General features: G+C 42.7%; 1 protein-coding gene across 7 annotated transcripts in view; it reads left to right on the top strand.

The window, feature by feature from the left end:
- Positions 1–16,026, top strand: part of ERI3 (ERI1 exoribonuclease family member 3) — a 131,474-nt gene that overhangs the window by 10,219 nt on the left and 105,229 nt on the right. For all 7 annotated transcript variants that reach the window (XM_079313947.1, XM_079313942.1, XM_079313944.1 and 4 more), the window contains one exon: positions 13,646–13,762. In XM_079313947.1, coding sequence (XP_079170073.1) covers positions 13,646–13,762 — 117 coding nt within the window. The remainder of the gene's footprint in view (positions 1–13,645; positions 13,763–16,026) is intronic.

Below are 16,026 nucleotides of genomic sequence, written 5' to 3'. Positions count from 1 at the left end.
TATTTTCTGGTTTGTCCCACTTCCTTTCTGTTGCTGGTTTTCCAGGGCTCTTGCCAGTCACCTGCTGTCTCAAGAGCAATGCCAGGACTGTTTGGTGGGAATGAGTAAAGGAGTCTTATTTCCATCAAGGAAGTGACAATTCATGTGTTATTGAAAACAACTTTAGGTTATGTATACTTGTCATTTGTCTGAACTGGGAAGGGTCTGAAAGTTTTTGCCTGGAAACTTGCATTAACAGATGGCAACTGTGTTTGATTCTGCAAGGGAAAAGACTATTGGTAGTGAACAGCTTCAGGAAAATAATGTTTTGAATTATGGGAATACGTTCAACATAATGGTATTTCTAGGTAGAAAAGAAAAACAGTTTTTAGATAATTTCAGCAAGATCAGGTATCTTGCCTGGGTTTTAACTCTGGACTGTAATGAAGACAGGAAGAGTTTAGCTTCACAGAGATCTTCCAGCATCTGTCACTTGAGATACACAGAGATCCAGATGAGGTACAGGGCTTTTTTGCAGTCATTTCTTCCACAGTACTGTAGAGCAGATTATTAAAAATATTCTCAGTTTCATTATGATGGGCCTAGATTTTCAACTGGAAAACTGTACTAAAATAAAAACAACCTGATATTAGTGAAGTGATGGTAGTGAACAAACAGAATTTCTGAGTCTAAAGTGGACTCAACCTCCTCTGCTAAGTAATTGATCTGCATGTGTTGGTAATACCTGCACTGGGTCACAACAACTTCCTTTTGCTTTGTTTTGATGATATGAAAGGCTTAAGCAGTTTTCAGTGTGGTGTCTCATTACTGAAGTGACTCAATGCAGCGTGTTCATTTCCCAGTGCCACTATGGTTTCCCTTGCACTTTTCCTAACAAAGGGTTGCTGCAAGTTGGGATCAAACTTGATTCCTGTCTTCCCCAGTAGTGCCTTGAGGGATGCTGCCTGTTCTTCGTGTGTCTTGAAAAATGGATAGCAAATTCCCTGCTCTTTTGCTGGCTCTTTGTGGGAGGCTGTTGTGGCTCTGCATCCAGTTCTACCAGCAGGCTCTTAACCGCTCTCCAAGTGAGATGTCAGGCTATTTCCTGCTTGCTCTGCCTCGGGTGCACAGACCTGTCAAAGCTGTAAATTGGATCTACCTTGTCCCTTTGGATATGGGCTTGGTCTGTGCACATTTTGATGCAAAACCATGATGCATGTGCAGCTAGTTTACAGCTGGCAGTAAAAAGGAGCATGAGTGGAATATGATTACTACTGTTTTAAGGAGCTTTGTCCCCAAGTCCTTGCCAGGGAAAGTAATGGTCTGGGCCAATGCAGATCTGCTATATATTTTGTTGGTGAGATAGCACCTTTAAGGCGGAGATGTTCTTCGGTGTTGTTTTTCCAGTCTGCTGTGTTCAGTGTCTGTCTGCATCATATAACGTGTTGAAAGGCCTGTCAGTCCCTCACATCCTCACCAACAAATTAGTTTGACAAATAAAGAAATTACCTTTGTTACACGGGTCTCAGTGTAGCAGGAAAGGCTCAAGGTGTCTGCCAAAAATCGGGAAACTTTATAAAATGAGGCTTCAGTTGATGCCCTTACCTGCTTAAGTCTTTTCTGACCAGCATGGCTTTTGTCCTCTTCACTGCTAGGCTGTATGTCATGGTGAGCAAACTGTGCCATGCATTTCAGTGATGTTTTCTAGAAAGTTTCAGTGACAGGATCTTTACTGCAGGATTGATAGACAGGTTTGGAGGTTTGGTGTGAGGTCAGAGCTGGGAGCTAGAAATGGTCAGGTGCTTATCTTCACTGTGATACTGATAATTTTTTTGGTTTTATTTTAATACCTGAAAAACAGAAGTCTAGATATAATGAAATTCAAATGCATTGAGATTTGATGAAAAGGCTTTGTACACAGAGCTAAGCTAAGCTGTGATCCACCTTACTTTAAGTGGTAGACATAGCTGTAAATTTAACCAGTTCAGCTAAAAAATCTTGCAAGAGTTCACTTGCCACCATACAGCACATTTCACATTTCTCACTCACTGCTCTTCAAAATATTCTGGCTTCTTACAAGAAACTACTGAAAGAGCTATCTTTTTATGTACACTAAGATGTGTGACTGCCACATCTGCTCCCCCTCTCATTGTATTTACTCGTGCTCCTCTGTAACTGGCAGCCTTGCTGGTTGTATCCCTGGGGAAGTCCTTCATGCTCATTCGTGAGCCCTGAAGACCCCTTCATTTCCATTCTCTTTCACGTTGCCCGATCTTTCTCTGAGGTCTCGTGCTGTGGCCTCTGTAATGGGGATCAAGGAGGGTCAAGGACATTGGTATTCCCCTGGGAAGCCATCTGCATTGTGGCTCCAGTGGCTGGGGCTGCTGGCTGAGTGCCTTGTGGCTGCTGCCCTGTGCTTTACCATTCACTCCTGTGTTGGGCATTGAAGGTCCTTCATGTTCCCTGCCCTAAGCCCACAGAGGAACAGGATCAGCCTTGCAGCCCTGATTTCTGACTTCTTTCAGAAGATACGCCACTCCATCAGAGTACTTGTTTATATACACATAGAAACCGCTTAGCTTTATTGGTTTTCTGGATGTATGCATGAATAATGGGACCATCCCAGAGAGGAAAGAAGGTGTGTGTGTGGGGGGGGGTTTAACTGCACAGTCTTTGTCATGTAGTGTTGTAGCCAGCCAAAGGGCATTAGAGGTTGGTAGTGAGATGTTTATGGCTGGCCTCTTGCATCTCTTTAAAGCTTACCTTGTGTCTTTGGAACGTGTTCTGAAGCCCAGTGGGGTCAGGTGGGAGCTGTCATTCTGTGGAGGTCGGTGGACCCTGAACACTGGTGGTGTGTTTCGTTTTTCAGCTCTGAGTTTTTTCTTTTACTCTCTGTTAAGAGTTTATGAATATCTTCTGCTTTTATACCCTGTCAGCCCATAGAGCTGGGTACATATGGAGCTTTAGCTTCATGAGAAGATGCATTAGTAAGTGGAAGTCTTGATCTTTTGTCCCTTTGTCCTTGTAGACACCAATGTTTATGGTGGTCAGTGCTTTCAATGACTGTGTTAAGCAGCTCCACAGACTCAGAGCTGTGGCTGACTCTTTAGATGCAGTAAGGAGGTGTGCCTCTTTCAGTCAGCAAGCCAAGTATCTTATCTTCAATTTCAGCCAAGTGGATAAAAAGAAATTATTTGTTTTAAATGTAAAAAGTCTGAAAGTAGAAATCAGATCTGTTCAAAGCTGAATTTGAAATTAGCCTTCTATATATTATGTTAATCTCTAATTTATTAAAGCCACTTAAATGAAAATCAAATAAAATTTATGCTCTGTATGTCTGCTGCCTGGAAGTGTAAAAGAGCATCAGACCTCTGACCTGGTGGAAGGAGCTGAATCCAGTCACTAAGCTGCTAAATGAGCTTTTGGTAATGATAAAGTTGCATTTTCTTATGTCAGTTTTTCAGGTGTTCAGTGTCTCAGATTCACTCAAAATGGTAACCATTTGGGAAGTAGAAATTTGCCTCTTTCAAACTCTCTGTATAAGGAAAATATGAAATGTTCAGTTCTTCTCATTGCTGAAGAAGTTGTAACCAGAAGCAGAAGAATAAATTGTTTACAGACAATGTTTTCTGTGTCCTCCTAAGCTCTACTTTTTAAATGCAAAAATATCTTGATATTTTTTGTTAGTGTATCCTAGATACTTCAAGTCTGTTTAACATGCATTTGGATTGTTATTTTGGGAGAATTTTTAGTTATAATTGCTGTCAAAATGAAACTGGATATACTAATAAATACAAAACATCACTCACCATTTCACCATAAACACTGACACTGACTAAGCAGATGTTCAGTTACTAGTTTATTTTTAGGTGTTCAAACAAATCTGGATGATCATAGTATATATTATGATTAGCAAAAGTGTATTAACAAATAGGAGCCAGTTTTTCTATTAGACAATATTAAGTACAAATGCAGGAGAAGGTTATATCAGGTTCAGTCTTTCTGAGTGCTGCTGAAAAAGAGCAGTACATATGTTTTCCCTTGAACATCTGTCTCACATCTAGCTCACAGTCATGGGCAGGTACAGCTGGAGTGGCTGTGATGATCTGTACAGCTGCCTGTCCTGCTCTATCTGCAATCTTGTTACTGCAGCAGGGACAACTGAGTCGTGTGTCTCTGCTCCAGAGCTGCTGTGATTTATAGACTGACCTTGTAATGGGAATGGATGTTGATTTGCACAAATTTGGGCCATATCAACAGATGTGCCAAGTACTCTGCATAGGGTGACTAGATAGAGGATAGGGAGGCTGCCTTGGGAGCCACAGCTGAAGCGAGTTTGTAGGAGGAATATGTCCTTGAAATCACAAACTTGCTGCAGAAGAAAGCTATGGAGGGATGAAGAGCTTCTGCTGGGAAGCAGGCTGCAAGGTAGCTTCTGTGTGCTTTCCATGTCCTTTTCTGTGCATACTGTATCAAGGCAATGCCAGCTGAAGGCCAGGATGGGAATGCAGGTGTCTCACATTGTAGCAGACATTTCACAATCCTACCCAGAGGCAGATAAAGGACATGTGTGTGCCTGTGGCTGCCTATTCTATCTGGACATCCCCACCTAGCAGTTTCCTTCTTGCACTATTTTTGTGTGGCTGTTAGGCTCAATGCACTAGAAATCACCTGCCAAAACCTTTATTGAGGATGATCATGAGTTGCTGAAAAATAAAGAAATTCAGGCTTGTTTCCCATGGCAACTTTAACTCAGCATAAGTATTACAGTGGAATATTAATCTGCAATTACCTGTGTTCATGCATCTTAGGCTTGGGTGTAGTTTTAATTGCCTACTTCTCAATTCCGCTTCTTAAAATGCTGTTTCTAGAGAGATGCTGTTAAAAATGTGTGTAACATAGCAACTTAAAAGTGTTTTCTTTCTTTTTACTAAAAGTACGTAAATATATGTATATATTTATCACCTCTTTGCCAGTTATTGCTGGTTTTATGCCATTATTCTTACATCAGAATGCTATAAGTTCCTAGAGTGGCAGGAAACAGTTCATACAAGAGTCCTTTCAGATGGATTTTCCTGTTTGCATTGAGTTTTTGAGCAAATGTCTTTAAACCTTGTAGTTTAGAGGGTTACACTGCACCTGGTGCCTCAGAGCTGCACTCACTTTGCCTTGGAGACCTCCCTCATTCTCCCAGCAAGTGAGGACAACCTTGCTGTGACCCATATCAATCTGACAGGGTGGGTTATGACTTCAGGCAGCAGCATTAGCTGTATTTATTTAAAACCTGATGTACTAGAGAACATGAACAGTTATTGAACCCTAATCTCCTGGAGAGTGCAACCATGAGACCACCAGGCAAGACATCTGATATATGAAAAAAAATTCAAAGCAATTTCTTATTTAAAGATATAAACCCAGCATTATTATAGCAACAAATCTAAAATACCAAGGCACTCAGTTGGCCAATGGCTGCAGTCTTAACCTGACCTAACCTGCTCAGCTTTTGGCTGGTTATTGACAGGCTGATGAGATGAGTACTTTAAAACCATCAGTCACATTGCCCTTCCCCTCACAGTGTGCAGAGATTCCACATCAGTTATGCATCCCGGTGTGCAATTCCCCACCTGTGCTGTTTGAACACTGTATTCTTAGCTGTGCTAGCATTACAAATCGTTTAGGTGACAAGTTGCAAAGTTAAGTAGACTTGTTGTTACAGCAGAATGCAGTTGAGTGGCAGTCACCCTGAAAAGAAAAGCTGCAGGCTAGCTCAGGAATGTGCAAGTCTGCTGGATTGTTCACCTCTCCATAAAGCTGCCAGTGAGGGCTACGTGTACTTCTGGAAAGACTCAGTGAATTTTGAAGTGAAGGGGATGGTGTCACAGGTTTGTACATTTGCTGTGCTGGTCCTGCTGTGTGCATGGCCCTGTGTGGTTGTTGATTCACAGCCTTTGACGTATGGGAAGTATTTTGCATCACTCTCAGCATAATATTTTAAAACCAAGCAGTATTCTTGGCATGGCACCCATCTAGTGCTACTTGGGGATGGTGCTTTTCAGCTTTGAACAAAACCTTCGTGATAGAGAACAATGCAACTCAGCTCTTTTAGTGGGAAGGACACAGAATGTGCCTAAATCTTGTGTGCTTTTTCCTCTTTATGCCAAGCTTTCTGTGCAACCATCCCTGTGTTGTCTTTGTTAGTCTATGCACTTGTTAGCTGGCAAAATAACTCTTCATAACATTATTTAGTTCCTCTCTGTCAGGCAGAAATGCGCTGTCATCAGCAGCTAGTTGTGATGTCTGTAAAACCCTGGGTATTCATTTACATGCACTAATGTGCTCTTTCTACCCATCCCAGATGTTTTAGTGTCGTTGGGAACATTGATCATTTGTCCTGCTCAATATCAGGTGAAGAGGTTGGGACTTGAAATGATCTGATAATTCTGCAACTGGGACTGCACAGGCTGTTTGTCTGCCATAGAGAGGAGTGGATGTGAAAAAGGATATAGTGTAGTTGCTGTCTTGCAGTGGAAAGGTAATACTTGGAAATATGTGAGTGTGCTGTTTTTAACCTGGTTTGAGTGCTAAACTTCCCCCAAACTGTCAAGCTTAAATTGTTGTTGTCTGTGCCAGTAGAGATGTTCTGGGTGGTTAAATACATGTCAATAGTGCTTGAAGAAATACGTTGAAGTGTTGATGTCTATTGGTCTATATTTCTCATCCCATGTGTGAAAAGAGGAGGGAGATTTTGCTTTATTCTTGATGTCTGGGTCCTGCTGGAAAGATCAAAATAGCTTAGTGGGTTTTGGCAGGGAATCATGATGCTGGTGGTGAGAGGCAGGAACCAGCCTGGGAGGAAATGATTTGACTGAAACTGAAAGTGTTGTTAAGGATGGCAGGACAAGGGTGTGAGCCTGCTGTCAAGATTTCGGGTGCAATGGCAGGCATGAAAAACTCCCAAGGACCACAGTGGTAAGTTTAGGAGAAAAGTGTCATTTGCAAGACATGGATCTTCCTTTTGTTGGCCCTGTAAGAAGGGACTTGAACTGATTAAGTACTTCACTTTGTATTCCATACTCTTTAGAAGAAAAAACAAGATACTATTTCAAGAGAGTGAAGAAGATAATCAGTGAGTGTGACCAGGGGTCTGCAAAAAGCAGCTGTGAGTGCAGGCTGGATAGCATTGGGGTGTATGTAAGATGAGGTCTTTGTTGCAAAAATGAGAAAGGCAATGTTCTGGCCTGTGTCTTCTGTTGGTAGGAAGAGCAGTTGGGAATTTAAACAACAGCAAGGGAAATTCAGATTAGACATTAGGAAAAACTTTCCAATGATAAGACTAATGAAACAGGAGGATAGAGTGAGTGCCTGGGGAGTGTGTGAGTCTCTCTTATTGGAGTCGGTAAAAACAGCCTAGACAAAGTCAGAAATTATTTAGGGGGTGATGATGCTGCCCTCAGGCAGGTGCATGGACTAGATGTCTCTCTTAAAGCTGAAGCTCCTGGAGGCATGTGATTAGATGGGGATTTCAGCTTCTATTAAAGAAAGAGAAATGGTCCCTCACACTCAGAGTTGTAAGGCAGCACTGGGAAATAAGAGCCACATTTGATGTCAGTGCAGAACGCAAAATGCAACTCAAAATTTATCTTTGAGGAAATCCAGCCTTTGACATTGGGTTTCAGTGCCTGAGTGTTGGGGATAGGCAGTGTGATTCACCTGAGAGCAGGGGGAAGAAGAAATATTGGATATTCAATGGTCAGGCAGCAGAATTTTTCTTCATGCCATCTTATCCAAGTGTTTCATGATCTTCCCATATTCCTTCCAGTTCTCTTGTGTTTTGTTTTTGATGTGTGCTTCCCTTCACACTTTTCTGGGTTATAGTAGTTCTTTTAAGTAACCATATGAAGTTGTTAGGTGTGTGAATTTATGTATTTTAAGATAGGTAGTGATGGAAAAAAGAAATTTGGAGGTCATCTGCTTCCCCGAAGACCTTTTGATAGGTTTTATCAGTACACAGAGCAACTTAGCCAGGACTGAGGCACTGAGAGCTCCATGGTGTGTGTGCAGGCAGGCATCCTTTGGAAAGCCAGGATAGCCCTGATTCAGCAGAAGTCCTGCTGTTTTGCAGTGGAGAGGTGTTGCCTTTATGGTACTTGTTTTGGTTAGTTTAATAAAAATTTAGAAGTGGGGAAAAGACCTATGAGGTCATCTTGGTTACTGCCCCTGAGGGCCAGTGCAAGGCTGCTCATTTGGAAATGGCTTTAGTTAAAATAATAATTAAGGCAGAGAATGGAAACTAGGGAGGCAGATCTGTTAGGCTAGTGCTGTCCTTACTATGTCCCTTTTCGATTTTAATTGCCTTGGAAAAAAAAAGAAAATCACAAGCTTTAAAAGCTCTGATTCTTTCTGCTCTTCAACGCCCCCACACCCTCTCCCCGATCTTGGAGGCATCAACTCTCATCTGTCAAAGTGTAAATCAGCAATTAAAACACAAACAGCGAAATGCCAAAGATGACCCGAAGCACAAAGCAACTGACAAACAAGTCCGGACAAATCGGCGGATAATTTATAAGCATTGCCCTAAAATCTAATTATTTGGCAATTCGAATTTGCAGCCGGCCAGGGCTGTGCAATAAATTTAACCCGCCATAAATTATTTAGGAGCAGCCCGTGGTGTAAATCAAAAACACGAGTGTTTGTTTAAGAAATAAGCTCCTTGTGCATAAAATGACTTTTTTTTTTTTTTTTCTTTAAAGAGAGGGGGGAAAAAAAACCATCCCTGAACAAAATGAGCTGGTCCTGAAGCTCTGTCCCTCCACAGACACTCCCTTGCCTCTTCTGCCCTTATATTTTTTGAAGGTGTAAACCGTTCTTTCGGTAAGAAGTTTTATGCTTTTCCTTATCAGACAAAATCTGTTTCTCTCAACAGCCTCTGCTTGATTTTATTGCATTTTGAACAGTCAGCTCTGATTTTTATAGGCATCTTTTATTCTTGTGTTTATTAAACTTCTTCACATGGAGGTTAGAGTAAGGGATGAATTATACTCGGTAGTTTTTGAACTGAAAAGGCCATACAGTCTTCCTCAAATATATAACTCCGGTCCTGAAGTGTGCCCTGTCCACTTTGTACATAGGTGTTAGGAAGAAAAGGTTTGGAGAGCAGGGAAGCTCTTGCTGGGCACTTTATTCTTTTTCTATAATGATGTTAGTGCTACCCAGATGCAAAAGAATAAGCAAAAAGATTCCTCTGTGGGAATTAGGGTAATTTCAGGTGCTTTCTTCTCTAAGTGGAAATTGTTTAGCGAGTATAGTTGTGTGCTTGCTCATTTCTTTTATTAGCAAGAAGGTCAAGACAGCTGAGTTGGTTCATCCCTGCTCTGGTATTAAAGGGAAGGGAGTTTCATGTAGGATGACTGGGTAAGGAAAGGCTGGGTTTATAGCAGAGCTTTCACATGCCATTAAGAATTTTTCAAATCCTTCTTAGAAGAAAGTCCCTAGCCATTCCACAGTTACCCTGCTGCTGCTCAACCCACTGCCTTGGGACAGTCAGCTTGCACAGGAGACTTCTACCTGGAACTTTTTTTTTTAAACCCTTGGTTTTTCAGAAGGACGAAAGTTCTGAGGAAGCTGTCACATAGATTTGCTTGAAGTACCTTGAAATTGTAAATGTAGGATTGTTGTAAAGAGAGTGGACCTGGTAATGGATCTGTATAAGCCTCTGACTCTGTAGGTTCCAATTGTTACTATGTTTGGGGGCACAGCTGAGGGGAGGGACAGGGTGCTGATGTTTTTTTCTTTAAGCGTGTTAATATTGATTTTAGAAGCTCTTTGTTCCAACAATATAAATGCAAATGCCTATAATTGGGAGCCTTGTGCAGAATTTCTCAACAGAAAACATGTTCAACTTTCCTGACAATGAAAGGAAAATAAAAAGCCGCTTATTTATTGGTGGTGGTTTGAACCCTGGATTTCCTTTCAACTTACTTTGCAGTGCTAAATAAAATACCTAATTGCAGTGCTCGCAAAATTCAAATGAGTACGTTTGTTCTTCTGGTAGCTCGCGGCTATTTGCAGCCTCTGGACACCCTCAGCATTATTTTAGCATATCCATAACTCCTGGTTGTGCTATAAGGAAAAGCTGGCAGCAGGGGCAGAGGGAAGGCTTAGAAGCCCCAAATGCTGCTGGCACAAATCACTGCCCAAGTTGGAACATTTACTCAGTGTTGGAGTGGATATATGTGAGGATCTCAAGGTAACACTTAGGGCTGATCAGGCTCTGATAGAAGAAAGCAAGTGTCAGTGAATCCCTGCCCTTGGCTCCCTCATGCTGCTTTCCTCCACCTTTCCTGCCTGGAAGGGAGCAGTGAATGTCCTTGAATGGTGGAGATGGAGCTGAGCATGTTGAGCTCACTGGGCTGCTGTGAAACGTGAGAGAGCACCCAGCTGCCTTCCTGCATCACAGTCTGTTGGGGGGTTGTGTGTATGAGTGTCTAAGTGCTCACCGTTTCATAATAATTACTAATGAAATTCTAGATCTGTAATAACATTTCAGATATCTAAAACAAACCATATGCTTGTTAAAAAAAAAAAAAAGAGAGAGAGAAAAAGTGGAAACAGATCAACTTTAAGCCATAAATTCTTGGTAATAGAGGCCTCTTTTCTCCCCCCTTTCTGTTTATGTTTGATAGATATTTTTGTTTCTGCTGGAATGTCAACTCTTAATTTCATGATGTATCATGGGCTTAAGAAAATTGAATTTAATAAAGGCAAAAGATGAATGGCACCTTTAAAGGTCCCAACACTTGTCTTTATTAGCAGGACAAACTGCAGGGTCTCCAAACACTGCTTCTCTCCAAATGAAAGTTTAAATGAAAAGTACAGCAGTGTCACAGGTTAAATTTCATTGCAGGACTGGCTAACATCGTTAGTGAGGAGTGGGGCTGATTTCATGGGGCTGGTATCTGTTGCCTTAGATACCAGCGGAGCAAACACTGCCAGAGACTGGAAAAATCTCTGCTGTAGGAAGCGTGCAGATGAACAGCCTTTTGGGAAAGGTTCTTTACCACTTGCTTCAAAAACTAACCCAATAAGCCCAAGAGAGTGACTGCACTTTCTCCTAAGATGCTCTGGTTGCCTCTGGGGTTCTACTCCTGCTCCTGGCCATGCACTTCCCACAGACCTACAGTAATTCTGGATATTGTTAAATTTCCCACATTTTTTAAGTATGGCTTTTTATTTCCTCCGTCTGTCTTAATCCGACCCTCTTGGAAGTGCTTTTTGTATTTGGTTCTGGAAGGCAAGCGACGCCTTTGTGTATCAGATCAGCAGCAGGCTGTCTTTCAGTCTCACTTTGCATCCCACCAGTTGATGGCACCTGAGGATGTTTGTGGTCCCTTAGGACACATCCTGGCATTGCAGCAGAGCCCTGCTATGCAATCCAGCTGGTGTGTGTCCCTCTCTGGAAAGGGAAATGTTCTTGCCTTGCTGTGGGCTTGCCTGCTTCCTGGTCACCCTCTGGGTGGGATGCAGGCCTAAAGGGCAGTGAAATGCCCCAGACTAATTTGAAAGATGGGATAGTGTTATCCTGAGGTTAAGCCTGACTCTGTTATGGCAGCCTGTCCATTGACTTCAAACTTTGCAGTCTGTTTTCCTTCCAAAGAGAAATTTGCTGCTTTCAGAGCCTGTCTGTGGTGGCCCTTTTGAGGGGAGGATCATCTGTATCCAGCATTTCTTGCTCTCTTGGGTTTCCATGGGTCCTCCTGGGTGGCTGAAGCTGGTGAGTTTGGCTGTACCACTGCTGGACATCTGGCTAATACTCCAGTGCTTGGCATGTGTCTTCCCCTTCCCTTAGAGCACTTGGGTCAAGTTTGCTCTCTTTCCTGGGAAAACTAGGTGACTCCCAGTAGGGTGGTACGGCTCTGGGGAAGGATGTGCCCAGCCATCCACTCTGCCTTATCCAGTGTGGCATGCAGAGGGTGTGGCACAGCTGGCCAGGAGGAAATGCTTAAACCATGCGTCCTGTGTAGCTTCACTACTCAATGTCTACACCTGGGCACTTCCACACTGTTAACACTTTATTTGATTTTTATGGGTTTTTTTCTAACTTTCCATCTCAGCAACATGTGCTCTCCACGTGCCCTGGTCTGGGCTGTGCCCCTGCTTCAGTGGGCAGCTGCTCTGCTCTGTCTCTGGGCTCTGTCCACCATGGAAATTGGGTGTTTCTCCTGGCTATTTCAATTATCTGTTGTTTCCATTTACCCACCCAGCCTCTTGCCCTCCCGCTGCCTAGTGGCGTGGTGATGTCATCAGCTCATATGTGTAACCTCTCCATAATTTCCGCCTGCAGGTCATGAGGGTTGCAGCCACGGTCCAAAAAAGTGTGTTAGTTCCTCTGCAGCGGCTGCATTTTTCACATGCTAATTTTACTCACAGGAGTTGGATTTTTTTTTTTTTCATTTTTTATTATTTCTTATTTGTCTCTTCCAGATGTTTTCAGGCAGTTTTTTTTGTTGTTAAACTAATTCCGTTCATGTTTTAAAAATTTATGAAAGCACTAATAAAAATGTCAAAGTGGTAAAAATGTTAGCTTTTGCTCTGCTTTGATTAAATTTTGCAAACTGTTTTTGAATATTAAAAAGCAATATTTTTTTTATTCTCTCTCCCTCTCTCTGTTTTTCTCCAGAAGTGATTTGAGAGGCTTGTTGCATGGATATCACTCAGCGGGCTCATTTGCACTCCAGAACCTTGGTGCCATGGATCTCTATTAAATAACATAGACAAATTATTCTTTAAAGACACCAAACAAATTGTCACTTCTCCTCTTACATTAAACTGCAAGGAAGAAAGGGAGTAGAGAAGGAGGGGGGTGAACACAAAGGATTTTATCGCTTTTATTCAGTGGGCAGCTTTTTTAATTTCATGTATATTTTTTAATAATTGAGAAATCCATCGCAACTGGATTTGTTTAAACTTTTTATTAGCAGGTCCATGTAAATTTTTGATTGCTGATTATTCAAATAATTGAACATTCTTCTGATGAAGGAACATTTTTATTTCCCTATCAGCATAAATTGGCTACAATGAGGAAGATGCAGCAGGGCTTACTACTGTGCTGTATCCCATAGGGATGGATCTGGGGGGAGCTTTCAGCTCCTCTTCTCAGTCTGTTGGAGGAGGGCAGTTCTCCTCCGCCTCTCTAGAGATGGAGGTGCTTCATGCAGTAGTCCCTGCTGTCACTCTGATGGTGTCCTGTAGAAGGATGGTGGTCTGCAAAGGTTGAGACTGGTCTTGAGGAGGGCACAGCCCCTGTGATGTCCTTGCTAAACTGCTGTGAGCGCATTGCGAGTGCAGCTTCGTGTTCCTTGGGTAGCACATGGGAGTGGTGTGAGACCACCTTCCTTAGGTTCAGCTTAGGCAGTGGTGTGGGCAGTGCTGAGCACAGAGACCTCCTTCAGCCAGTCCTGGCTGCGATGAGCATCAGCACCATCCTCGTCTGCTCTGGCAGTGTTGGATGTGCTCTGTGCTGCAGCACCACCTTCCCACTTCTGCAGAGCTTTGTGTTGAGTTTAATTTTGTTTGGGGCTATCAGGCCACCTTGCTGGATGGGACAATTTCCAGCTTCATTTCTTGTTTGTTTTAAATGAACAGCTGCTTTTGTTTTTGCCCTATTCAGGAAATCATCGAATTCCCTATCCTGAAGCTGAATGGCAGGACGATGGAGATCGAATCCACCTTTCACATGTATGTTCAGCCTGTGGTGCATCCCCAGCTTACGCCCTTCTGTACAGAGGTAAAGTGCAAAGGTTCCCTGGTGCTCCAAGAGTCTCTCTGGGAAGCAGGTTTCCATTGCACCAGGGACTGGGGTTGCCTCCTCATGGTGCAGCTGCAAGGCAGTATGTCATGCCAGCCTTGAGTTAATGACAAAGAGAATAATTTTTTGTTACTGCAGTAGTAAGCAGTGTAAAGACCTCTGTTTGGATTAATAAATAACTCTAGCTGTGATCTGCTAACTAAGATAATTGTATTTACATCTAACAAATTTCTTAATGGGGTGATCACCAAATAAACACACTCATGTTAGCCAGAGTTCAAAATCCTGTAACCTCTTTATGAGCTCTTGCGATTTTTCTGTGCTCCTCTGTGGTGGGGAAGGACAAAGAGAGCATGGACTGAGGGAAAGACAGTGCTGTGCAGATGTGTGGTTCAGAGGCACTAAATTACTCTCCTGTGGGCCTGCCTGTTGAGATTTGAGGAGTCCTTCAGAGTGGTAGGACAATTCATGTCTATATTTTCCAGACCTTCTTTTTGATGTTGTAATTCTGGGCCACTTGAAATGATTGCTAGGGAAGTGGCCTCTCATTACTTGCTTACTCTCATTGCCAAGGACAGCTGCTCTTGAGCTGTGGCCATGTTTCCCCAGATATGGAATGAAGGTGGTAAATGTGATCCCTGAGGGTTCAAAGGAGTTAAGAAGCAGGGGTTGGGTTTTGTTGTTGATTTGGGTTTGTTGTTTGTTATTTTTTTAATTCAACTCAAAAAGTTAATTGTTTTTACAAATGTGTTTTTCTTCCCTGCCATAATCATCAAAAGAAACTTTAAGTTCCTTTTGCTTTGGGCTTTTTTTTGCTGTCAGTCCACTGGTTCAATTTTGGCCAGATCAATGACTAAAATACTGACTGTGTAATCAGTGTACTCAAGTTCTTCATTCCCTGTCTTGTCTAGGATCATCAACACCATAGTGTGTTTTCCCCTACCTCTGTGGCTATAGGCTTAAGCCTGTGGAGAGCTTGTCCCACCTGTACTAGCCTGATGAAAAATGACTCCTCTGTGTTAGGTGGAGTGCCCTCCAGAAAAAACCAGCCCCTTCCATATTTTCACATTGTAAAAACAAATGCTTATTTTTATTCTCCTGTAACTCAAAACCATCTGAAGGTATTCCATTTAAACTTTAAAAAAAAAAAAAAAAAAAAAAAAAAGACTAAGCACAGAAAACATTATTCCCCAGAGAAGAACTTTCAGAAAGCTATAAATGTGTGAGAACAGAGGGTTACAATGAAAATGGTTTTGCAACCTTAATGCTAGAAAGCTGGACAACTACTTTGCCTGTCCTTATCCCCATGGGACTTGCTGGACATATGCTTGTACAAACGTGATAAATCTTACAGCTTGCACCTGATCTTTGCTAACAACAACGTCATCTTCTGGAGCTGAGCTCAAAATGTCGGCCTTGCAAGTCACCTAAATTCTGGAGAGAAATTGTCTCATTAACTCCCACCAAAACTCCTTTTTCTGGAAGTCTCTCTATTACATCCCTTCCCCTGTTGCTAAAGACTGCATTTCTATTCTTGCACAAGAGTCTGCATGACTTGCTTGGTACGTGGTTGTGGTTCAGCTTTGTGAGCTGAACAGAGCCTCCTGCCTGCTGCAATCTAGAGACATTCAGAGGTTCTCTGGATGATGACCTTGTGACCAGCAGTCAGCCCATCTGATGCTCCTGTACTGCAGTGATGGTTTGGTCTTCTCTTGCTGTCAGGGGTCTGGAGCAGCTGTTTGTGTCTCTGTGTGGAGCCTTGAAGCAAGTAAAGCTCTGTGTGTATGTGTGTGTGTGTGTCTGTGATGGCTGTACTTTTGCAGGAGTCCATGATGGAGACAGATGTTCCAGGTCAGCATTCCACTGCAGACTCTGCCATGAACCTCAGTCTGGCATCATGTCCAGAGTTGGGTGAAAGTGGGCAGTACTGGGGCCAGCAGGCAAAATGATTGCAGAACCCCCACCTGTGTGTATTGATGGTACAAAAAGGCCCCACTACCAGATTTGGCAAATCCTCTGTTAATAACAGCATGGATTAGGAAGCTGGTTTTTATCCCAGCCTTGACATCACTGGCTCCTGATCCCCCCACATTGTATCCCTTGCTACTTAGTGCCCAGCATGACCCTTGTCCTTCCTGGCTTGGCAGTCCCCTGGCCTGGTGCAAGGACTGCCAAGAGGTCCAAGAGTGGGATCGTGCTGGAGGTGTAACTAAGCTTGTTTCTGGGGCCTGTGCATGGGGCTG

This window comes from Erithacus rubecula, assembly GCF_903797595.1.
Source record: "Erithacus rubecula genome assembly, chromosome: 10".
NCBI classification, from domain to species: Eukaryota; Metazoa; Chordata; class Aves; order Passeriformes; family Muscicapidae; genus Erithacus; species Erithacus rubecula.
This window is presented reverse-complemented; position numbering and strand designations above follow the sequence as displayed.